Below are 24,999 nucleotides of genomic sequence, written 5' to 3'. Positions count from 1 at the left end.
AGCCTAGCTGTAACTGACCTGGCCTCTAGTCTAGCTGTACCTGACCTATAGTCTAGCTGTAACTGACCTGACCTATAGCTTAGCTGTAACTGACCTGACCTATAGCCTAGCTGTAACTGACCTGACCTAAAATCTAGCTGTAACTGACCTGACCTATAACCTAGCTGTAAATGACCTGACCTATAGTCTAGCTGTAACTGACCTGACCTATAGCCTAGCTGTAACTGACCTGACCTAAAATCTAGCTGTAACTGACCTGACCTATAACCTAGCTGTAACTGACCTGACCTGTAGTCTAGCTGTAACTGACCTGACCTATAGTCTAGCTGTAACTGACCTGACCTATAGTCTAGCTGTAACTGACCTATAGTCTAGCTGTAACTGACCTGACCTTTAGTCTAGCTGTAACTGACCTGGCCAATAGTCTAGCTGTAACTGACCTGACCTATAGTCTAGCTGTAACTGACCTATAGTCTAGCTGTAACTGACCTGACCTATAGTCTAGCTGTAACTGACCTGACCTATAGTCTAGCTGTAACTGACCTGACCTATCGTAGTCTAGCTGTAACTGACCTATAGTCTAGCTGTAACTGACCTGACCTATAGTCTACCTGTAACTGACCTCTAGTCTTGCTGTAACTGACCTCTAGTCTAGCTGTAACTGACCTAACCTATAGTCTAGCTGTAACTGACCTGGCCTATAGTCTTGCTGTAACTGGCCTATAGTCTAGCTGTAACTGACCTCTAGTCTTGCTGTAACTGACCTCTAGTCTAGCTGTAACTGACCTAACCTATAGTCTAGCTGTAACTGACCTGGCCTATAGTCTTGCTGTAACTGGCCTATAGTCTAGCTGTAACTGACCTCTAGTCTTGCTGTAACTGACCTCTAGTCTAGCTGTAACTGACCTCTAGTCTTGCTGTAAGTGACCTATAGTCTAGCTGTAACTGACCTCTAGTCTTGCTGTAACTGACCTATAGTCTAGCTGTAACTGACCTATAGTCTAGCTGTAACTGACCTATAGTCTTACTTTAACTGACCTCTAGTATTGCTGTAACTGACCTATAGTCTAGCTGTAACTGACGTATAGTCTAGCTGTAACTGACCTATAGTCTAGCTGTAACTGACCTGACTTATAGACCAACTGTAACTGACCTGACCTATAGTCTAGCTGTAACTGACCTGACCTATAGTCTAGTTGTAACTGACCTGGCCTATAGTCTAGCTGTAACTGACCTCTAGTCTTGCTGTAACTGACCTCTAGTCTAGCTGTAACTGACCTATAGTCTAGTTGTAACTGACCTGACCTATAGTCTAGCTGTAACTGACCTGACCTATAGTCTACCTGTAACTGACCTGACCTATAGTCTAGCTGTAACTGACCTGTAGTCTAGCTGTAACTGACCTATAGTCTAATTGTAACTGACCTGGCCTATAGTCTACCTGTAACTGACCTATAGTCTAGCTGTAACTGACCTATAGTCTAGCTGTAACTGACCTCTAGTCTTGCTGTAACTGACCTATAGTCTAGCTGTAACTGACATCTAGTCTTGGTGTAACTGACCTATAGTCTAGCTGTACTTGACCTATAGTCTAGCTGTAACTGACCTCTAGTCTAGCTGTAACTGACCTGACCTATAGTCTACCTGTAACTGACCCTACCTATAGTCTAGCTGTAACTGACCTATAGTCTAGCTGTAACTGACCTGACCTATAGTCTACCTGTAACTGACCCTACCTATAGTCTAGCTGTAACTGACCCTACCTATAGTCTAGCTGTAACTGACCTGGCCTATAGTCTAGCTGTAATTGACCTCTAGTCTTGCTTTAACTGACCTATAGTCTAGCTGTAACTGACCTCTAGTCTTGCTGTAACTGACCTCTAGTCCAGCTGTAACTGACCTCTAGTCTTGCTGTAAGTGACCTATAGTCTAGCTGTAACTGACCTATAGTCTAGCTGTAACTGACCTATAGTTTAGCTGTAACTGACCTATAGTCTTGCTTTAACTGACCTCTAGTATTGCTGTAACTGACCTATAGTCTAGCTGTAACTGACCTATAGTTTAGCTGTAACTGACCTGACTTATAGACCAACTGTAACTGACCTGACCTATTGTCTAGCTGTAACTGACCTGACCTATAGTCTAGTTGTAACTGACCTGGCCTACAGTCTAGCTGTAACTGACCTCTAGTCTTGCTGTAACTGACCTCTAGTCTAGCTGTAACTGACCTCTAGTCTTGCTGTATCTGACCTATAGTCTAGCTGTAACTGACCTATAGTCTTGCTTTAACTGACCTCTAGTATTGCTGTAACTGACCTGACCTATAGCCTAGCTGTAATTGACCTGACCTATTGTCCAGCTGTAACTGACCTGACCTTTGGTCTTGCTGTAACTGACCTGACCTATAGTCTAGCTGTAACTGACCTGACCTATAGCCCAGCTGTAACTGACCTGACCTTTGGTCTTGCTGTAACTGACCAATAGTCTAGCTGTAATTGACCTGACCTTTGGTCCTGCTGTAACTGACCTATAGTCTTGCTGTAACTGACCTGATCTATAGTCTTGCTGTACCTGACCTATAGTCTAGCTGTAACTGATCTTTAGTCTAGCTGTAACTGACCTGACCTATAGTCTAGCTGTAACTGAGCTGACCTATTGTCTAGCTGTTACTGACCTGACCTTTAGTCTAGCTGTAACTGACCTGACCTTTAGTCTAGCTGTAACTGACCTGACCTTTAGTCTAGCTGTAACTGACCTGACCTATAGTCTAGCTGTAACTGACCTGACCTATAGTCTAGCTGTAACTGACCTGACCTATAGTCTTGCTGTAACTGACCTGTAGTCTAGCTGTAACTGTCCTGACCTCTAGTCTAGCTGGAACTGACCTGGCCTATAGTCTAGCTGGAACTGACCTATAGTCTTGCTGTAACTGACCTATAGTCTAGCTGTAACTTACCTGACCTATAGTCTTGCTGTAACTGACCTATAGTCTAGCTGTAACTGACCTGACCTATAGTCTAGCTGTAACTGACCTGGCCTATAGTCTAGCTGTAACTGACGTATAGCCTAGCTGTAACTGACCTGACCTATAGTCTAGCTGTAACTGACCTGACCTATAGCCTAGCTGTAACTGACCTGACCTATAGCCTAGCTGTAACTGACCTGGCCTCTAGTCTAGCTGTACCTGACCTATAGTCTAGCTGTAACTGACCTGACCTATAGCTTAGCTGTAACTGACCTGACCTATAGCCTAGCTGTAACTGACCTGACCTAAAATCTAGCTGTAACTGACCTGACCTATAACCTAGCTGTAAATGACCTGACCTATAGTCTAGCTGTAACTGACCTGACCTATAGCCTAGCTGTAACTGACCTGACCTAAAATCTAGCTGTAACTGACCTGACCTATAACCTAGCTGTAACTGACCTGACCTGTAGTCTAGCTGTAACTGACCTGACCTATAGTCTAGCTGTAACTGACCTGACCTATAGTCTAGCTGTAACTGACCTATAGTCTAGCTGTAACTGACCTGACCTTTAGTCTAGCTGTAACTGACCTGGCCAATAGTCTAGCTGTAACTGACCTGACCTATAGTCTAGCTGTAACTGACCTATAGTCTAGCTGTAACTGACCTGACCTATAGTCTAGCTGTAACTGACCTGACCTATAGTCTAGCTGTAACTGACCTGACCTGACCTATCGTAGTCTAGCTGTAACTGACCTGACCTATAGTCTAGCTGTAACTGACCTGACCTATAGTCTAGCTGTAACTGACCTGACTTATAGCCTAGCTGTAACTGACCTGACCTGTAGTCTAGCTGTAACTGACCTATAGTCTAGCTGTAACTGACCTGACCTATAGTCTAGCTGTAACTGACCTATAGTCTAGCTGTAACTGACCTATAGTCTAGCTGTAACTGACCTGACCTATAGTCTAGCTGTAACTGACCTGACCTATAGCCTAGCTGTAACTGACCTATAGTCTAGCTGTAACTGACCTATAGCCTAGCTGTAACTGACCTGGCCAATAGTCTAGCGTTAACTGACGTCACCTATAGCCTAGCTGTAACTGACCTGACCTATACCCTAGCTGTAACTGACCTGACCTATAGTCTAGCTGTAACTGACCTGACCTATAGTCTAGCTGTAACTGACCTGACCTATAGTCTAGCTGTAACTGACTTGACCTATAGTCTAGCTGTAACTGACCTGACCTATAGTCTAGCTGTAACTGACCTATAGTCTAGCTGTAACTGACCTGACCTATAGCCTAGCTCATTAGTCACTAACCTTTTCTGAGTCAAGATCATTTTCTGAGTCAAAATGCAAGACAACATTTATCGCACAGTTTTTTTTTAAACATGACTTAAAACCATAAGCTTATGCAACACTAACCAAATGAAAAACATTTATGTTGCAATGAGGTTTTGTGCAGTAGGCTATAGTCCCAATACGTTATCACTGCATATGGGCTCTGCTTGAATTGCACTGACAATGTTGTGCTTCTCAGACCATTTTCAAATTATAAACAAAATGTAGGTATATGATCACACTGGTAATACATCATTTGTTGTGTTACTTGTGAGGCACAGCTGAGGGACTGTGTATGTATATATACTGAACAAAAATATAAACCCAACGTGCAACAATTTGAAATGATTTTACTGAGTTAAACTTTATATAAGGAAATCAGTCAATTGAAATAAATTCATTATCCCCAATTCTATTGATTTTGCATGACTGGGCAGGGGCACAGCCATGGGTGGGCCTGGGAGGGCACATGGTGCACCTGTCAGGTTATTTAATCATCTTTTTGATATGCCACACCTGTTAGGTGGGTGGATTATCTTGGCAAAGGAGAAATGCTCACTAACAGGGATGTAAACAAATTTGTATTTTTTTACTGGACTGAAGGCCTGCATCTGATGGTCAGTCTGAGGGGAGGGAGAGAGTAGCGTTGAGGCTGCTTCTCACCCGACTCACCGTCCCTCAAGTCGCACTGCATTATTTCTGCCTCATGCACAAATTCATGTTGTTGCTCCTATGACCAGAGAAAGTGAAATATTCCTTGATATGAAAAAAGACACAAGCTGCTAATAATAACAACGCCAGTTTATCGGAACACTTTGCTGTAGTCATTCATTACAGCTGCAGTGCTGTTTTCTAGTGTGAGTGGAAGTAGGGAGATCAAACACTTTATGGCTTATAACAGTGTTGAACGAAGTGTTGACCATGCTGAGTAACAACTTAACATGAACTTACTCATAAAAACAGCAGCTCTTTGCTTTATTCGTTGAGTCTCTCTCTACTCATGGTTTTAAGTTTTGAGATCTCATAGTATCAACTTTGCTGTGTGTTCGAGGCTTCTTTCTACATTCTACGCCTATGGCTCGAGCAAACTTGTGCAGACATGGTGATCTGAGCTATTTGATTGGCTAGCGGTATACCTATAGGTGCTCTTGATTTGCTCTTGGCCTGCCAGGTAGAGGGAGTTCTACTGTCAGACACATGAAATGGTTCAACATGGGAACACTGCCTTCCCGGAGCTAGGACTGCTGAATCGAGTGCACCAACCGCCAACAGCGTGAAACAAATACAACAAAATAGTCTCTTTTTTTTTTACATAAATGTTTGGTGATCGACTAGGAATACCTTAGAGATCGACCAGCTGACCAAACCATGTGAGGTGAGATTTATCTCCAACTGAGGAGCACTGGTCAGCAGAGCTTTGTCATTAACTGTGGGTGTCCTAGACTGCCTGTTTTGTACTATTCTCCTAGACTAGAGGGCAGTATAATACCATAGGCTACTTTACTTACTGAACAATATATTCTTTGTCTTAACTGAGTGTCCCAGACAGCCATTACCAGTTTTAAAAGAATATAGCCCATGGTTGTATGTAAACAAAATAAGTAGAGGGTTAAATGGTGTTAAATGTTAAGTCAAGGTTAAATGCCAAGGTTGTGTAATGGCATGATTGATGTGTGTTTTGACAGGTTGACTTGCCTTTGCCCTGCTCTGATCAGGCAGGCTTTGTGTGTTCACCCTGGCGGGCAAAGAGCCTTGTTGTGTGCTCGTCCAGCCTCATGTGGGGAGAGGGTTGGGACTTGTGTTTGTGTGTGTGTGTGAGAGAGATAGATAGAGACAGTGACCTAGATCTGTCACCATGGAGCACAGTGGAGACATGGCGGGTGGAGCCCGGTCAGCCGTGGTCTCTCTCCACGCGGCACCACGCAACAAAGTCTCACCAGACGTCTGCCTGCATGTCTGCATAACCATTGCACATACATAGGGCCCCGAGTGAAAGTATTTGGGCTCAGCTCTAATGCAGTGTACTCCTATGAATTAGTAGTGCTGATGTACAGTACATACTTTCTAATGGACTCACTGTCATGTGGATTTGAGGCACGTTGGAACTCTTAACATGAACAGGGAAGTGTACAAAGTCATCAACTGTGTTTATGATAGTAAGGGCACAGACTGCTCAATACATTGGAATGTAGAATATAAGAAGCTTTTGCTGCCATTAGATTTTTTGTTCACTTCAGCATTTGTCTTATATGGGATTAGAATTGTGGGCATTTGGGCAGTCCTCTGAAACACGACCATGCCAAGCCGTACTGCTTCTTGACACAGTGCTCACTTAACCCGGAAACCAGCCATAACAATGTGCTGGAGGAAACACAGTCCAGCTAGCGACCGAAGTCAGCTTGCAGGCGCCCGGCCTGCCACATGGAGTTGCTAGAGCGCAATGGGGCAAGGAAATCCTAGCTGTCCAAACCCTCCCCTAACCCAGATGACGCTGGGTCATGCCTCATGGGTCTCCTGGTCACGGCCGCCCACGACATAGGCTGAGAGGTGAAACAAATTACCTCAGCCCGGACTTAAATTGGCAAGTAGCAGAGATGCTGTTGACAGTGGGAATTATTTTAAGATCTCTTGACTCCTGCTGTGTCAACAGACATCCACCAAACAAACCCCTCCTGACTCTTGGAGAATGAGTGTACAACTGGTAATAGTCGCTGATATTTCAGTCAGATGTGTAGCTAGCTATGTAGCTCAAGGGCTCTGGCTATTAGCCAGGTAGCTAGCTATAACTAGCTGGCTAGAAGTAAGGTAGTGATGAATACATGCTAACGTTGAACGGAGCCTTATCTCAGCAGGATCAGTTGACTGAAATTAAGCTAGCTATAATCAAAAGATGGGCTACTATAAGTTCTCATAACAAAATACATTTTCTTTATAGAGAGTAGTGAGACAGACAGTGGTGAGTCAGGCTGCAATGAAGGAGGCAAAGGAGATACACAGAGAGAGGAAGCATTGATGCAAGCAGGGAGAGAGGGTAGTAGTACAATGGTTCCCAAACTTGGGGTCCGGGACCCATGTGGGGTCCCCTAAAATGTAAATAGGGTCCCCTGAGAGACATTAATAATAACTTGTTTCTCTTCAAATGGGTGTAGAATACAGCATTCTAGAGACAACTAAGGGCCTTTTACACTGTCAGAATTCACTTTCATGTCATTATGTGTTGGGACAGCCCGTTGGACCCAAATATTGGTGAAATACAGTATAAAGACAATTTAAATAGAAAGACAATTTAATATAATGTACACTGGACAGCAATATACATGCAACATGCAACAATTTCAAAGATTTTACTGAGTTGCAGTTCATATAAGGAAATCAGTCAACATCATCAGTCCTGACTTACCACTCATGTATGTAGTAGTAAATAAGTAGTGAAATACATATTATTGAGTAGAACGTGTAAGGTAGTGATGAATAGTAAGTTCGTTTTTTTTTCATGAGGTTGTGACGATATACTGTTGGTCACGATATATCTGTTGGCGACTAGAAACAATTGCTTAATAGGAACTATTTGAAATTGATGGTCCTTGAAAATAAATATTACTGCTTGAAAAAGTCCTTGAAAGTCCTTGAATTTGACTTGCCACTGTCTGTATGAACCCTGTGTGAGATGGAGAGACTGAGGAATGGGGAGGGGGGGGGCTCTTTGCTAAGCTAAAGGCCCCATACATTAGCTAAACAAGCAGCCCTAGCCAGAGTGGGCTTCAAGAGCCCGTAGTTACCTTCTCCTCCAGGCTGGTATCATTACAGGGAGGGGTTGAACAAGGGAGGATGCTCTATTGTGATCACAGATCACTGCACCTGTACATAGCCCATCTGTAAACAGCCCATCTATATACCTAACTCATCCCCATACAGTATTTATTTATTTATCTCGCTCCTTTGCACCCCAGTATCTCTACTTGCACATTCATCTTCTGCACATCCTACCATTCCAGTGATTAATTGCTGTATTATAATTACTTCGCCACCATGGCCTATTTATTGCCTTAAATGGCTGCAGGGGCAGTATTGAATAGCTTGGATGAAAAGGTGCCCAGAGTAAACTGCCTGCTCCTCAGTCCCAGTTGCTAATATATGCATATTATTATTAGTATTTGATTTTTTTAAAACACTGAAGTTTCTAAAACTGTTTGAATGATGTCTGTGAGTATAACAGAACTCATATGGCAGGCAAAAACCTGAGAGAAATTCCAACCAGGAAGTGGGAAATCTAAGGTTGGTCGATTTTCAACTCAGCCCCTATTGAAGTTACAGTGGTCATCTTGCACTTCCTAAGGTTTTCACTAGATGTCAACCGTCTTTAGAAACTTGTTTGAGTCTTCTACTGTGAAGTGGGACCGAATGAGAGAGGAATGAGTCAGAGGTCTGGCAGCAGTCACGCGCTGGTCATGCACATTTCACATGAGAGGTATCTCCCGTTCCTTTGCTTTTCTGAAGACAAAGGAATTCTCCGGTTGGAATATTATTGAAGATTTATGTTAAAAACATCCTAAAGATTGATTCCATACATCGTTTGACAATAACTTTTTGACATTTCGTCTGCAACTAGTGAACGCGCTTTGTGAGTTTTCAAACATTTATTGTGGACCTGGGATTGTGGACCTGGGATTCCTGGGAGTGCATTCTGATGAAGATCATCAAAGGTAAGTGAATATTTATAATGTTATTTCTGACTTCTGTTGACTCCAACATGGCACATATATGTATTTGTTCTCTGAGCACTGTTCTCAGATTATAGCATGGTTTGCTTTTTCTGTAAAGCTTTTTTGAAATCTGACACAACAGTTGCATTAAGGAGTAGTATATTTTAAATTCCATGTATAACACTTGTATTTTCATCCACATTTATGATGAGTATTCCTGTAAATTGATGTGGCTCTCTGCAAATTGACCGGATGTTTTTGGAACTACTGAACATAACGCGCCCATTGTATACTGAGATTTTTTTATATAAATATGAACTTTACCGAACAAAACATACATGTATTGTGTAACATGAAGTCCTATGAGTGTCATCTGATGAAGATCATCGGTTAGTGATTAACCTCTCTTGGGTATGTGCCCATCTGGCCAACATCCAGTGAGGTTGCAGAGCGCCAAATTCAATTACAGAAATGCTCATTATAAAAATTCTGAAAACAAAACATATTTTACATATGTTTAAAGATTAACTTGTTGTTAAACCAACCACAGTGTCATATTTATAAAATGCTTTTTGGCAAAAGCATACCTAGCCCAGAACATACCTAGCCCAAAACATAGCCCAGTTGACAAATTATTACAAACAGTAACCAGCCAAGCAGAAGCGTTGCAAAACTCAGAAATAGAGATAAAATGAATCCCTTACCTTTGATGATCTTCATATGGTGGCAATCAGAAGACATTCATTTACTCAATAAATGTTCCTTTTGTTCGATGAAGTCTCTTTATATCCTAAAACCTTCTTCAATAATCCACAGGCTCAAACTCAGTCAAAACAATCAGACAAAAAAATCCAAATTGTATCCGTAAAGTTCATAGAAACATGTCAAACGATGTTTATATTCAATCCTCAGGTAGTTTTTTAGCCTAAATGATCTATAACATTTCAACCGGACAATAACATCGTCAATATAAAAGGTAAACAAGAAATGCACATGCGCCTGAAAAGACTCTGCGTCACGTTAGGGTCCACTCGTTCAGACTGGTCTTACTCCCTCATTTATAAGAAAGCCTAAAACTATTTATAAAGACCGTTGACATCTAGTGGAAGGCATAGGAACTGCAAATGGAGTCCTAAGTCAATGGATACTGTAATGGCATTGAATAGAAAACTACAAAACAAACAAAAAAACTACTTCCTGAATGGATTTTTCTCAGGTTTTCGCCTGCTAAATCAGTTCTGTTATACTCACAGACACTATTTTAACAGTTTTGGAAACTTTAGCGTGTTTTCTATCCAAATCTACCAGTTATATGCATATCATATCTTCTGGGCCCGAGTAGCAGGCCGTTTATTTTGGGCATGCTTTTCATCCAAAATTCAGAATGCTGCCCCCTACCCTAGAGAGGTTAACTTTATCTCTATTTGTGCTTTTTGTGACTCCTCTCTTTGGCTGGAAAAATGGCTGTGTTTTTCTGACTTGGCTCTGACCTAACATAATCATTTGTGGTGCTTTCACTGTAAAGTCTATTTGAAATCGGACACTTTGGTGGGATTAACAACAAGATTACCTTTAAAATGGTATAAGATACTTGTATGCTTGAGGAATTTTAATTATGAGATTTCTGTTGTTTTGAATTTGGCGCCCTACACTTTCACTGACTGTTGTCATATCGATCCTGTTAACGGGATGTCAGCCCTAAGAAGTTTTTAACTCCCTTATCTTACCTCATTTTCACTCACTGTATATAGACTTTTTGTTTTATTTTGTTCTATGTTTTGTTTGTTTTGTTTGTTTTGTTTATTCCATGTGTAACTCTGTGTTGTTGTATGTGTCGAATTGCTATGCTTTATCTTGGCCAGGTCGCAGTTGCAAATGAGAACTTGTTCTCAACTAGCCTACCTGGTTAAATAAAGGTGAAAAAGAAAAAATAAGTTTTGTCTTGGCTGACAGATGGTGAGCTCTATTGTGAACATACTGTACCGTCATGGTCTCAATGAGGACTGTTCAAGACAGATTTTGTGTGTGTGCGTGCAGTCCCGTGTGGCTCAGTTGGTAGAGCATGGTGCTTGCAACACCAGGGCTGTGGGTTTCATTCCCATGGGGGGACCAGTATGAACTCACTACTGTAAGTCACTCTGAATAAGACCATCTGCAAATGACTAAACATGTCAAATGTGTTTGTGCTGAGCTAATGGTTTTCCTCTGAATACTGTAATGGGTATTATTGTGCCTTATTAACTACCCTATTGGCTGTGGCTATTCTTTCTATGAGTGTTTAAGGACAAAAAACGAAACCTGAAACAAACAACAGCGTGTGTTTGTGGGCTTATGCATACTTTGTGTGTATGTCTCTTTTTCTGTTGTGATGTAAAAGACGCGTTATGTGTGTGATGATAGAGGATTTGGGCTAGAGGTCGTGTGTAATGACTGGGCGATGTATTGTCTGTTAAGGTATACCGGTATGGATCCACATAACGGTATGGATCATTACAATCCCGTCTATAACGATATGTTGATACAGTGCTAAATCAAAGCTCTACAAATTAGACCACTTCACTTTCAGTTTTGTTCTAGTTTGGTTGAGTAATAAACAATTAGAATGCAGAAATCCTATTAAAACCACTTTGAATTAATTTGTTGCCATCCTCGGGTCATGAGCTACTCATAAAACAGATTTAAAACATATTATTCTGAAATATAAAATACTGTAAAATACCGCCATACAGTAAAAAATAAGGAAATGATTTTGATATGATATTTTGTCCTCAGTTGTATTAGGCTGTGTATGATGGGTGCCATGTAGAGGCTGGCCAGGACGTGTCTGATGACAGACAACTGGCTTAATCACTGGGTTTCTCCCTCAGGGAACATCAGTCATTGTTAGCAGCCAGGGATGTATACTCGTCCTGGAGGACTGTGTTATTATGACCATGTTACACAACTGACCTACAGCGTTGGAAGACTACACATATCGTGAAGATGCGATCTTCTATGACAGTTTAACCAAAAGCAGTCCTCAAAATGAATGGGAGATATTATCCTGTTTGAGTCAGTGGCATTAATGACTACAGCTCCGAGGCTAGAAGTAATCAATGTGTTTAGAAGCAATGACCTTGCTGCCATAACATGTTCACTATATGAACAGGGAGTGTGCTTGGCACTGATTTGAGAGGGCTGATTCCTCAATGACTTGTGATATTCCCCTAATACCCTTCCTAGATAAGATAGCTTCTCCTGTCAACAGGCCTGGGCAGCAGATGGTCACAGTATTACAGAAGCACTCACATCCTGGTTCATACACACCAATCAACCTGGAAGACTAGGGATTAGGGAGGAAGTGTGTGTGTGTGTGTGTGTGTTAGTGTGTGTTAGTGTGTGTTAGTGTGTGTTAGTGTGAGAGTGTTAGTGTTACCAGAGCATGGGTCAATTAATTTTACATTCCTGTCAATTTAATTGGGCGACATGGAATTCGTCCGGAGGGGGGACCGACTGATTCAATCTCTGAATTGACAGGAATTTTAATCAAATGTAACCCAGATTTTGTGTTTTCAATGAAAATGTGTTGCGAAATGTAGGGCATTGTTTCCCCTGTGGGTACTGTGAATATTGTGTTGAATACCATGCAGTTGAGTGTAGAGGGGGTTGGACATTCTGTGTGCGTGTCAGAGGCAGCATGTTGTTCCTGTTCTTCCCTGCTGACAAACTCATACCTTACATTCCTCTTGGATCCTACTGTTTGCCATTCGTACAGAGGGATGGGAGCGCCGTCACACACAGCATCCAACAGGCACACTTCCCAGACCGCTCTGTCTCTCTTATCATCAGTGTTCTTTGGAACAACTTCTAGTTACTGTTACAATGATCATGTCATGAAATCAGATAGGTCTATCTGTACTATATTGTACCACTGATCTATAAGGTTATTATGCATTAATACATGTGTTATACACAGCAGACAAGTAGACACACACACACACACTGCATGCACATTTTGCACATGTAGTAGCGAGCATGCATGCTACCACACACACTAACTCAGTTACATCACTGTATTACCATGCTCCACGTTCTAAAATTAGCCTTGTGCAGCAGTCCCCACCCTTCATCCAACTACACCTCTCTGGCCAGCTTCTAGAACCACTCTGCCTCAGCACTGCAGGCTACGCCTGTCCAGTATACAGTTCAACACTCATCTGCCCAGATTCCCCTCAGCTCACTCCACACACAGCTAACTGGATAACAGCCTAGCCTAGCCTTGTCTTACTGTTACAAAGCATTTGTAACATGACTTGGATTTTTGTCAGTTTGTTTCGATTGGTGAAAAATCAGCTCTTTGTCTTTGTGCTGCTGCTCTGTCACACAACGTACAGGCTGGTTTATATTTAGTGTTCTTACTCCCTCTAGTGGCTATGTGAAGGAGGTGTATACATTTACAAGGCCTTGAATAGGAAGTGTTGCCCTCTACTGGTGTTTAGTGATATAACATTGAGAATAGTAGGATATTGAAAAATAGTTCAGATATTATATTAAGTGGCCCAAGGGCTTGTTTTGTTACCAGGTTATGAGTAGATAATAGCATTGATTTATGTGCCTTTAGGATTGTATCAATATGGTATTCTGTGCCTCTTCCCTTAGTGACACTGCACCACTGTTTGTTTACTTGTTGACTGTTTATTACAGTTCCCCTCATCGAGAGAGAGAGAGAGAGAGAGAATGTGTGAGGATTGATGCCTAATGTTGTTCCCAGTGTGCACTACAGCATGCTTCCTCCCTGGTGTGAGAGTGAGGGAGGCACCAAGCACCGTGTCATTTCCTGTGCCCCATGTCATAGCGCTTCTGGTTTTCTCCTCCGTTTCCCGTCCTTTTCTGCATTTCGTTCTGCCACTCCCAGCCTCACACAGACCTGCACACAGGAGAAAGGACTTCCCTCAATATCAAAACACACATGCACCTTTATTATGCATTTAACCTTTATTTTAGTAGTGTACCTTCAGGTATGTAGTACACACGCTCACAGTAGACTGTCTAAAAACAACAAAACACTTTATTACACTACCATTATCAGACATCCATCACTCCTCATATTCACAACAGAGATTTGATATACACACACACACACACACTGACTGACTTCACAGGGGTCCCCACGGAGCAGCTGAGGAGACAGCAACCTCCATGAGAGAAAGGGAATGAGAGAGAGAGTGCTGCTAGTTGGCCTGAATTCTTGGGGGTAGGGTGGGGGGCTAGCCAGGGAACCAGGGGCGGCATTAGTGGCAGCAGTGCTGGTTCTGGGGGGCTATTTGTAGCTTTCTGGACCCTGGTATCATGACAGCTGTCCACTCCTTGTCTCTCTTAGAATAGTCAGCCTATCAGGGGGCTCCTCTCCCCAGCCTGTGCCCTGTGTGACGTGACGTGAGTCCGCCGGCTATCTCAGCTCTTTCTCACACACTACTAACTCTGGGTTGAACTTCCGTTACCGCCAACGCCGTTTTAAGGGCGTATTTCGGTCAGGGAAGGATTGGATCTACCAAACCGAACTACACTATTCACCTTCACAGAGGACAGCAGGTAAAGGAGGAGCCGTGGTTCCAGGATTGTTGGTGGAAAGGGTAAGGCCTTTTGTGGAGGAATCTGTGGACTGTGTGACTGTCTCTGCCAGGGGCCTGGCTGGTAACACTATTTTTAGGGCTGACAGTTAGGGGGGCTCGCTATCTCTCACTGCAACTGAGCTCAGGCTCAGCTAAGGGGAGCCATTGTGGCTCTGGAGATGCTAGCTAGCTATGCTAACAGCCTGTTGCCTGAGCCTTGGTGTAGTGTTAGCCAAAGCAACTTGGTTAATTTGGTTTGATCTGTGTGCTCTAGCATATGTGCCAGTAGAATAGTGTAATAATAGAAGTGAAAGGAGTGTGTCTGCCAGGAAGGCTGTGATGGTAGCTGTCTGGAACTGACTGTTATAGGCAGATTGGGCAGAAGTTGAATGGAGCCTTTGTGTCTTTGACTCTCGCCTCTGTTGGAAAAGCCACGTTAACTCTTCATTGTGTGTTGGTATAGTGAACTATGCTATTAGCAATGCTGACCCACAGTCTTTTGTGGAAAGCATGCCTCCTACTGGCCCTCCAACACCACTTCCAGCAGCATCTGATCTCTCATCTAGGGACTGACCAGGACTGACACTGCTTAGCTTCAGAAGCAAGCCAGCACTGGGATGGTAATAGACTATAGGTCTGTTCCTCAGCTTTCATTATCTCTGGGCATAGGCCTGTCTCTTTACTGCATTGTTTCAGTATTGTCAATACGGCTTTGTTCTGTGGTTATTAGCTACGTCCACTGGTGCCCAAAACAGTGGCTGAGTCACATTTTCCAGAGTGTCAGTCACCATGCTATATCCGGTTTAGATCAAATACAATTTTATTGGTCTGTGTGTTTGTAAATAGTGTTTATATGTATGCACAGTTGTGTGTGTGTGTGTGTGTGTGTGTGTGTGTGTGTTCAGAGGGAACCAGAGAGTCAACCTGGCTATCCAACCTGATGTTGGCCTCTGAGGCGTTATGCCCACATGGCTCCTCCTAAAAAAACGCCCTGTCCTGTCTCCCGGGCCCTTGCCTGGCCGAGCCTTCCCAGTGTCCACAGATAAGCAGCAGAACTCAACAAAACCCCCCTATTATAGACACATTAGAGCCTGTGCTTGGAGAGCCGGAGCCAGTCTTCAGACTGACTGACCCCCACTAAAGCGCTCTGTTCTGGGGGGGAAATATCCCAAAGGTCATATGTAGGTATTGCTATAATGGTGTTCTGTTTGTTTTTTACTGTCATGAGGTCAACATTTCCACAAATCACTTGTCAATCATAACTGAATGGTTGGGTCTTGGTTCTGTGTACAGTATGTTCATGTATGTAGCTATGTATGTTTGGGTATCTTTAGGAGAGCTCTTATCCCTCTTTTGTCCCTCCCCCTCTCCTCTTTCTTTTCTTTGCACACTAGACTTGTTCACCTCACTTCCTGCGACACGTCCTTCCACTATCCCACTGGTTGCGGCCCCTAGAGTGAAGATCCAGTGATTTTGGCCTCTATTGTGAAGATCTACCCTTCCATCCAACTGTCCGTCCGTCTGTCCAGCTCTTCTCTCCATTCCTGCTCTCCCCCTTGTCCCCCCTCATCCAGCACAGCTCATGACATCAGCGCAGTCAACATGGCATTCTCATCACGCTTTTCCTTCTGGGAGCAAAAGGGAAGTCCTGTTCAGTTTTTCTCACAGCACGTTGATGTGGGGACATGGGGCGGGTTACGTTGGTGTGGGGGACATGGGGCGGGTTACGTTGATGTGGGGGACATGGGGCGGGTTACGTTGGTGTGGGGACATGGGTGGGTTACGTTGGTGTGGGGGACACGGGGTGGGTTACGTTGATGTGGGGGACACGGGGTGGGTTACGTTGATGTGGGGGACATGGGGCGGGTTACGTTGGTGTGGGGACATGGGGCGGGTTACGTTGATGTGGGGGACACGGGGCGGGTTACGTTGGTGTGGGGACATGGGTGGGTTACGTTGATGTGGGGACATGGGGTGGGTTACGTTGATGTGGGGGACACGGGGCGGGTTACGTTGGTGTGGGGACATGGGCGGGTTACGTTGGTGTGGGGACATGGGGGACATGGGGCGGGTTACGGGCGGGTGTACGTTGGTGTGGGGACACGGGGCGGGTTACGTTGATGTGGGGGACACGGGGCGGGTTATGTTGGTGTGGGGACACGTGGCCGATTACGTTGGTGTGGGGACACGGGGCGGGTTACGTTGATGTGGGGGACACGGGGCGGGTTACGTTGATGTGGGGACACGTGGCGGGTTACGTTGATGTGGGGACACGGGGCGGGTTACATTGGTGTGGGGACATGGGGTGGGTTACGTTGATGTCTGGGCCTAGTGAAATGTGTGCCCTGCCTGTATCACACCTCCACTAAGCGTCCATTTTGGGGCTTGAGAGTGTCACGTCGTTGAAAGTTTGCGGTCTGACAGCCATGCCTCTGCTGTGGTTTTCTGACAGTGTGCTAAAAGTAACCGTTGTCATCATATGCATGATCCAATGTCAGTGTTTGACTCACCATGTAAAAACCTTGACTGGAGTAATTTGCTTTGGCAGAATGACGAGCTCTGTGATATCGCTTCAAATACTTTATTCTAGGGGAGCTCTGACTGCCAAGCTGGCTTTTGATTTTATTTTGTTTGACCATCACAACACATTATGTAGCTCCACAGTAAACTGATGCGTCCCCAAACTGTTACCCAAAGTTTTGGCCTGGTAGGGTTCTCAATCAGGGACAGCCGTCTATCGTTGTCTCTGATTGAGAACCATACTTAGGTAGCCCCTTTCCCACCTGTCTTTGTGGGAAGTTGGCTTTGTTTATGGCACACGGTTTGTTTTGTAGTGTTTATTGTTTTGTTCGGCGTCTTTTCTAATAAAAAGAAAATGTACGCTCACCCCTCTGCGCCTTGGTCCTCTTCTTTCAACGGCTGTGACACAGGTCTTGTAGTTCTCATGTGTCACTATTACATAGAAACTGGCCAAATTAATGTGGCTACAGCTTAGGGTCTGAATAATATTAACTTTCACTTTTAAAAGGACACCATGTGGTAGATAGCTCTTCCACATAGTGTACATCCAGGTTTGCGGCATGGTGTGTGTTTTGCATGTTGTGCAGTGAGGGGAGTGTTTCCTGCAAGTACCCCTGGCAAGTGACCACTACTTCAAAGTGTCGTAGGTTTTGACCTTAGTTCCTTGTCTTACCAAACCCTTTAGGTCAAAGAAGAGGTCAGACCACCAGGCTCCAAGATATCAAATCAGGGTGTAAGTTGACTGATATTGTTATCATGTTGTGAAGCTCTAGAGCAGGGCTATATAGAAACACTTTTCATCCTCTCTAGCCATGGACTGATTAAGACCTGGGACACCAGGTGAGTGCAATTAACTGCCAAGTAGAAACAAAGAACAGAAGTGTTTTGGCCCTCCAGGACCGGAATTGAAATAGCCCTGCAGTAGGCTTAATCAGGAATCTGAGAGTATGTGACTAAAGGGATCATAGGTTTCTGGGAATTGGAGTCCATTATGGTATCCTTACAGCTGAGGAGAGGAAGCCACATCAGACTATTGAGATGTGCCTGTCACATCACTGGTCTCTTACCTGGAGGTTTGCTAGCAGCACTGTGCTTCAACCAACTGAGCCATTGGAACCAGACACACCCTGGTAGCTCCTGACACCAGACTAGTCTTTCTCGCCACCATAGGAGACAGTTACTAACAAGTCGATGTGAAAAGAGGCACAGCGTGGGAGATTGTAGTTATTTTTCTATTCTGGATGTAATGTCGCAGACAGTTCCACTTTTTAATTTCAGAACAAACCGGGATCAGCGCTGTGTGCGGTGTCTGTAATTGCTGTGTAAATAGTATAATGCCTTCTTTTCAAATGACATAGTTTTTTCCTGAATAATCTGTAGCCTCGATGTGGAAATTGCAGCCATATCTCAATGTAGCCTAAAGATTAACAGACAGGCAGTTTGAGGGCCGCGTGGCGATATTATATGCAACACACGCACAAATATGAAAGATATTCAGCAACTCTTGGGGGACAATACTTTATAATTAAAACCAACGTGTTTCAGACAGCCTGATGAAGGCTATTAGTTTTGATAATAAACAAGTATGTTTCTTGTCAACTTTTATTGTCCCTCAAGAGTTGATGAATATATTCCACATTTCCAGCTTGGTTAGATGGAGAACCACAGTTGACCTCTGTCTGAGAGCTCACACAGTGTTTTTAACACTTACTCTGCAGCAGTGCAGACAGGGAGAGAGACAGAAGAACAGTAGAGAGCCAGCAGGGAACCAGGCCTTGATCACCAGCCTTCCGGTATCCCACAGGCTGCATTCCCAGCATTCAGCCTCCTGTCTGGGGGGAACCACAGCTAAGCCCCCTCTGGGTGCCATGGAGCCATTTCAGGTACTATAGCGACTGGAGCATAGGAGGAGGGGAAGATGAAACACTAAAGCAGGTTATTATTGCAATCAAGTGTTGTCGACCTCCATAAGTGTCGGTTAACCACTTAGGTGGAGGTAGGCTCCGTCTGTGGAAGCAGTGCAGTGTGTTGGGTTATCATAAGGCCTGTAGGACGGCAGGGATAATTCAAGCTTGAAATACTAGAGAGATACTAGAGATAATACTAGAGAGATACTAGAGAGATAAGAATGAGTGTCATTGGCACGGTGCTCAGTAGCGTGGAGAGTGAGGTCAGGGAGGACAGTGTGTTAGTGTGTGATATGCAGCTGGGAGAAGGATTCAGCACAGGTGTGTGTGTTTGAGTGATATAGCAGGATTTTCTTGCAGCTGAGCGAAGATGTTGTTTGTGTGTGTGTGTGTGTCATTAGATCTGCTATTAGAAGTGAGGTGCTGTAGTGCAGAAAGCCAAGTCAGCACCCATAGACACCTCTGTTATCTCAGTCTGAAACGCCCACCCCTCCACCTCTCGTATCAACCCACCCTGTTCTATTTCAGAACCTGAGCAGGCATGTGGCAGTTGGGTGAGCATAACAGCACACGTGTCCATGAGAGCAAACAGGACCTGTGATCCCTTTGGTCAACCATACATACAGTATCAGACGATCCAGACAAACACATGACTGCTCAGATTAAGTTTTTGGTTTAGTAACCAAAGTGGAGTTTGCATATGCTTTAAGATAAACTGTGTGAGTTTACTTTGTCTGTTCTAGTTTCTCACATGTCTTGCTGCTCTGCTCTCTCCCTCCCTGTTGTGTGAGTAGTCAGACAGCGACAGTGGCAGTATGAGTAGCCGCTCCCAGTCCGTGCCCAGTCTGGAGCCTAGCAGGGGCCTACTCCGCACCAAAAGCCCTGAGCCAGCCAAGACACATCCCGGGGTCAGGGTCAGGAGTCCCTCACCACCCAGGGTACGCGGGGCTGTAAAGGTCCCTGAACGCTTCAAAAGTCTAGTGTCTCCGATCCAGGCGCCAGCACAGCACTTCAGGAGCCCTGACCCACGCAGAACTTCCACAATTAGCCCTGAGCCTGTGCTGAACGGAAACAGCAAGCCCAACGGATCCGTTAACGTCAGTGCCGTCAATGGGAACTCTGCCAATGGAGGTGCCAGACAGCCAGACCTGGACAACGATGATCCGAGCCTTACCCGCAAGAAGGTAGTGAAGGTGGTGTGTCAAGTGGTGCGGAAGGCACTACCTGCAGAAGAGGAGGATGCTCCAGCTCCTGAGCCTACTAAACCTGCCCCTGAACCTCCTAAATTGGTGCCATCGCAAGCGCCAACATCTGTGCCCAAGGTCCCAAAGGTACCACTGTTCTCTTTCAAGCACGATACCATCAAGACGGAGGAGAAGGACGATATATCAGCAGGGATGGCCAACCTCATGGTCCGCGGGAGGACCAGGAACCGCCCTCGCACACGCATGGATGAGCCGTCTGAAAAAGAACAAGAGGAAGCAGTGAAAAGAGAGAAAAAAGAAGGCCCTAAATTGGTTGAGATTAAATCTATCTCTAATGTCGGCCCAGTTTCAAAACAGGAGGATAAGACTCCTGTGTCGGCTGTACCTGCTAAAGTTCATCCTATGGCTTCTAATTTGATCTCGGTTTCCTCCAGGTCTTCCCCCGCAGGCTTCATCCCTGCCCCAAAGCCTTCCCCGCTCTCCCCTCCTGCAGGTTTCACCCCACTACCAAACTCAGCCTCCCTTTCCCCACCTGCTGGGTTTGTACCAGCACCAAAATCATCCCCCCTTTGCCAACCAAATGGGTATGTACCAGCACCAAAATCAGCCACCCTTTCCCCTCCAGTAGGGTTTGTACCAGCACCAAAATCAGCCACCCTTTCCCCTCCAGTAGGGTTTGTACCAGCACCAAAATCAGCCACCCTTTCCCCTCCAGTAGGGTATGTACCAGCACCAAAATCTACTGCTGTTAGTCCTTCAGTTTCCACTGCAGCCCCCAAATCCTCCCCAGCCATTCCCACATCATGCTTTATCCCACCACTAAAATCAGCCCCCATTTCCCCACCTGCCGGGTTAATATCAGCATCAAAATATACCCCCCTTTCCCCACCTGCTGGTTTTATCCCCTCTTCTAAATACTCCCCTGTCACTCCCCCTTCAGCATCCTTTCCCACCTCTAAGTCCTCCCCCAGTACTCCTCCTGCAGGGTTCGTCCCAGTCTCCAAGGTCTCGCCTCTCTCCCCTACTCCTCCAAAGGTCTTGCCTCTCTCCCCTCCTCCCGCCTTTATCATTCCCAAGGCGAGTGCCCTCTCTCCACCACCGGCGTTGATCCCGCCCCCCAAACTGCCAACCGTGAAGAAGCTTGAGGTAGGCTTACTGTCCTCACTGCATGGACCACTCGAAAAAACGGATGTTAATCGCACAGAAAGCACTCTTTGCATCTCCATGATAACTGAGTTTTTGTGTGTGTGTGTGTGTGTGCGGGGGGGTATTTTAACTAACTTCACTTATCTTGTTGAGTTCTCCACTTGTTAGCAGAGTTAAGGCTCCATTTTTGGGGCCACGATGATGGACTCAACTCCCTATTGAACTTGTTTGTTTCTCCAGAACTTTCTCATTTGCACAAAGTCAGTGTTTCTCAGTTTGTTAAAGGGTGCAGTCTCATGGGGCTGAAGCTTTTGTTGCATTCACTGCTCTGATACCAGCTCCATATTTCTCTGAGTTTCTCTTGGGGGATGGAGCCTGTCTCACACAGCTCTCCTTCCTCACATGTCTCTCCTCTAAGACGCCAGGGCTGCTGAGACAGCTTCCAGAAAAACAACAAGTTCAGTAGCTATTTTATCCGACTGCCTCAACCCAAGAGACCCTGCTGTCATCTGCAGCTTGGAAGCCTTGTTTATTGAAGTTAGCCTGGGGGGAGGGGGGTGTATCCAAAGGAGGAAAAAGCGTATTGGGGTGGAATGTTCTGTCGCTGTGGCCTGGAGTTCCACGGAGACCCGCAGAGATAATTATTGATAGTGACTTTGTCTTTCTGGGAGAAGAGTTCAAAGCCCCGCTGCAGCCAGCATGGCAGGCGTTGGGATAAGAGAACTGTCTACACATTTTGCAGATGCCAGATATGTTAAAAAGGTTTGGTCTTTTTGCTGGATTCTCGCTGAGTTTTGGCAATTACCAGCCTCTCAGGGTCTTTGTTTACTTGGCTAGCCGACCACAAGCTGGCTTTGACTGCTACTGTGGCTATCTGAGTTTGCTATAGTTGTTTAAGGGTAAAGTTTTCTTGTGTATTGTTACCCAAGCTAGTTATAGTTTTGCTTGGCTTCCCCCTGTGCATTGAGATCTGAATGATTTCACATCCAAGTGGGCTTTTGTATCCCTCTACTGATGATTTGCTCACTATCTTAGCTAGACGCTGGACATCTAGAGCATGGCTTGTTGTGAGTTTGTTCAACATGGTTGTATAATTTCTTTATCTTATGGACTACTTGTATGTGTGTGTACATTACGGCGTGGATGTATCTGTGTGTACCATTGGAAGGTGGTAGCCTCTCCCCTGTCCTCTGTTCCTATTGAGAAGGCTTCACCGCAGAACAAGTCATCAACCGTTTCATCAAAGAATACCCCAACCATAACCCAAAAGGTGTGTTTGCTGGTGTGCCCCACAGCATTCACTCAGTTCACTGTTGCTATGCTGTGGAAGTGAGGTATTGTAACCAAGTGTGTGTGTGTGACTTAAGGATTGTCATGGCATCTAGTGAACATCTCACAGCGTGAAAAAACCTGAATGCATTTCTGTTGTCGATGAAACAGTGTTGAATGTGGTCTGCTAGAATATTGCGCTTTGATAGCCTAGTTTCATAGCTCAACTTGTTGATGGTCTGACCTCCAGGAGGCGCCGCTCAGTCCCACTGAAGAGGCTCAGAGACTCCTGGACAGGATCTTCAGTGCGCCTGTAAAGACCCACCTTCGCTCCTTGTCTCTCCCCATCTGGACTGCCTAGATACATGCTTCTCCTCTTTCACTTTTTTAATCTTTACTTTCCTTTATTCATTTTAACAGGACACATTAATTAACATTCCAATAAAGAATTTAGAGGTGCTTATTTCTTTTCCGTTAACAACCTATCATGCTCTCTATCGCTCATTCTCTTTTTACTTTCTTCACTGGATGTTCAATCTTTATCTTCATAGCTAATAGTAATTTGTCATTTTCCTTTCAGGCACATTTAATTAAAAGTACAGATTTACTAATATGGGCCATATCCATTGCCTGGCTACCCAAACACCTTACTCTGGCCAAATGCAACGCCACGGGCATTAGTTTCTTCTCCACAATTAGTTTGCATCTGAGTGCCTCCCCAACGATTTCTAGAACGCAAACACATTCTAACCCTTCTGATTGGTCCCAGAAACCGATGGATTGGGCCAGAGCCAGAACACACATGGGTAAAGCATTTTGAAAACTTGTGTTGGCTAGAATACACTGATGAGCTAGAAATGGTCCAATCGCTGATGACTTTGTTTTGTACAACCCTCTCATTTTCACTACATATTACTTCATTCATGGCAGTCAAACTCTATTTTGTATGTATTATGGATCCCCGTTAACTTTTGCCAAGGCAGCATCTACTCTGCCTGGGGTCCAGCAAAAATGAAGGCAGTAATATACATCATAATGCAAATACAACAGATTTGACAATATATATGTGTGTGTTCCCTCAGGCCACTAGTCTACTACAACACACAATCCAGGTGTGTGTATAGTGTGTCTTTTATGTGTGTTTGTATGTGTGTTTGTTTGTACCTGTGTATGTAGCGAATGTAGAGCAGCGGAATAATACAATTTGAGTCGTCAGGCAACCATATCCATGCATGACTGGGTTACTGCGTTCTCATGTTCACTATTCATTCAACTAACTGACTGTTTATGTCTATGCTGCTTTCTGTTGACATTATTGTTTTGTCACCTGTCAACTTTCACTGGATTTGTCAATTCATGTTTTATATTTATACGTTTTTCATATTTTTCTCTTCCTTTGTCTTTTTCTTTCTCTCTCTCCATTTCTCTCTCTCCCTCTACCTCTTTCTTTCTAAATGGTGCTTGGCTGTTTCTATCTGTGGCTGTTGTATGGCTAGCTGGAGCCGGCAGTTTGTGCCTCGGCCCCGACCCTTTGTCCTGCCCCAGCCCCAAACCCCCCTCAGGTACTGTAACCCCCAGGGGTCCCCTCTGGCGACCTGGTTGAAGTGTGTGCTCATGTGGCACGTTGGAATGTAAGCCTAGATTCCTCTTCTAACTTTCCCCTCTCTCACCCTGCCTGTCTATGTAAGGTTCATCTGTAATGGTGCATGGTGTTTTCCCTTCCTCATTTGTTTTTGGAACAAAGCCGGTATTAAACGGTGATAGTGTCTAGATGCCTCCAGGGAAATCAAACAGACTTTGACCTGTATGGAAACTGACAAACCAAACCAGTGCATTTTTTGTTTTGTCAGTAGCATGGCAGTGGAATAGTCCCCTGATTAAGATGTGCCACATGTTTGTTTGCCCCGTGTGGTGTGCAGTCGCAGTGTGAGTGAATGGCAGTGTGTGTGATTTATGACTGGCAGGTGTTCCTGTCTCGTTGCTCTCTCTGTCTCCCCTTTATGACATGATGTGTCATGATGCATTAGCTCATCTCACAGACATAGAGCCTGACCTCTCCTTGTTCTTTGCCATCCCGCAGTTTTTTCTTCCCATCCCTCCCTGGTCTTGACCCTGATAACTTACATAATGTTCTCGTTACTTTAAATGGTAAACACTGGCTTGATGATATCTGATAATGTTTTTACATTTGTCTCAAAACTCTAAACGAAACTTCAGAGAATAATGAAGGATGAGTTAGTTAAACAAGATTCTCTGGTCTGATGAAACCAAGATTGAACTCTTTGGCCTGAATGCCAAGCGTCACGTCTAGAAGAAACCTGGCATCCCTACGGTGAAGCATGGTGG

At 44.6% G+C, this 24,999-nt stretch overlaps 1 protein-coding gene across 7 annotated transcripts in view; it reads left to right on the top strand.

Annotated features, from left to right (window-relative positions):
- The window catches only part of LOC139383202 (unconventional myosin-XVIIIa-like), a 198,639-nt gene that overhangs the window by 82,552 nt on the left and 91,088 nt on the right, over positions 1 to 24,999 (top strand). Inside the window, exons 1-6 of one of the 7 annotated variants that reach the window (XM_071127661.1) lie at positions 14,486 to 14,627; positions 16,001 to 16,248; positions 17,813 to 17,859; positions 19,828 to 21,384; positions 22,553 to 22,654; positions 24,150 to 24,215. The exons of 4 other annotated variants lie outside the window; for them this stretch is intronic. In XM_071127661.1, the coding sequence (XP_070983762.1) occupies positions 16,209 to 16,248; positions 17,813 to 17,859; positions 19,828 to 21,384; positions 22,553 to 22,654; positions 24,150 to 24,215 (1,812 nt within the window). In that variant the 5' untranslated portion in view covers positions 14,486 to 14,627; positions 16,001 to 16,208. Of the gene's footprint in view, positions 1 to 14,485; positions 14,628 to 16,000; positions 16,249 to 17,812; positions 17,860 to 19,827; positions 21,385 to 22,552; positions 22,655 to 24,149; positions 24,216 to 24,999 lie in introns of those variants that run through there. 2 more of the 7 variants (XM_071127662.1, XM_071127666.1) reach the window with 2 other exon arrangements.

Source organism: Oncorhynchus clarkii, chromosome 24 (genome assembly GCF_045791955.1).
Source record: "Oncorhynchus clarkii lewisi isolate Uvic-CL-2024 chromosome 24, UVic_Ocla_1.0, whole genome shotgun sequence".
NCBI classification, from domain to species: domain Eukaryota; kingdom Metazoa; phylum Chordata; class Actinopteri; order Salmoniformes; family Salmonidae; genus Oncorhynchus; species Oncorhynchus clarkii.
Note: the sequence above shows the minus strand (reverse complement) of the source record. Positions and strands in the feature narration are given on the sequence as shown.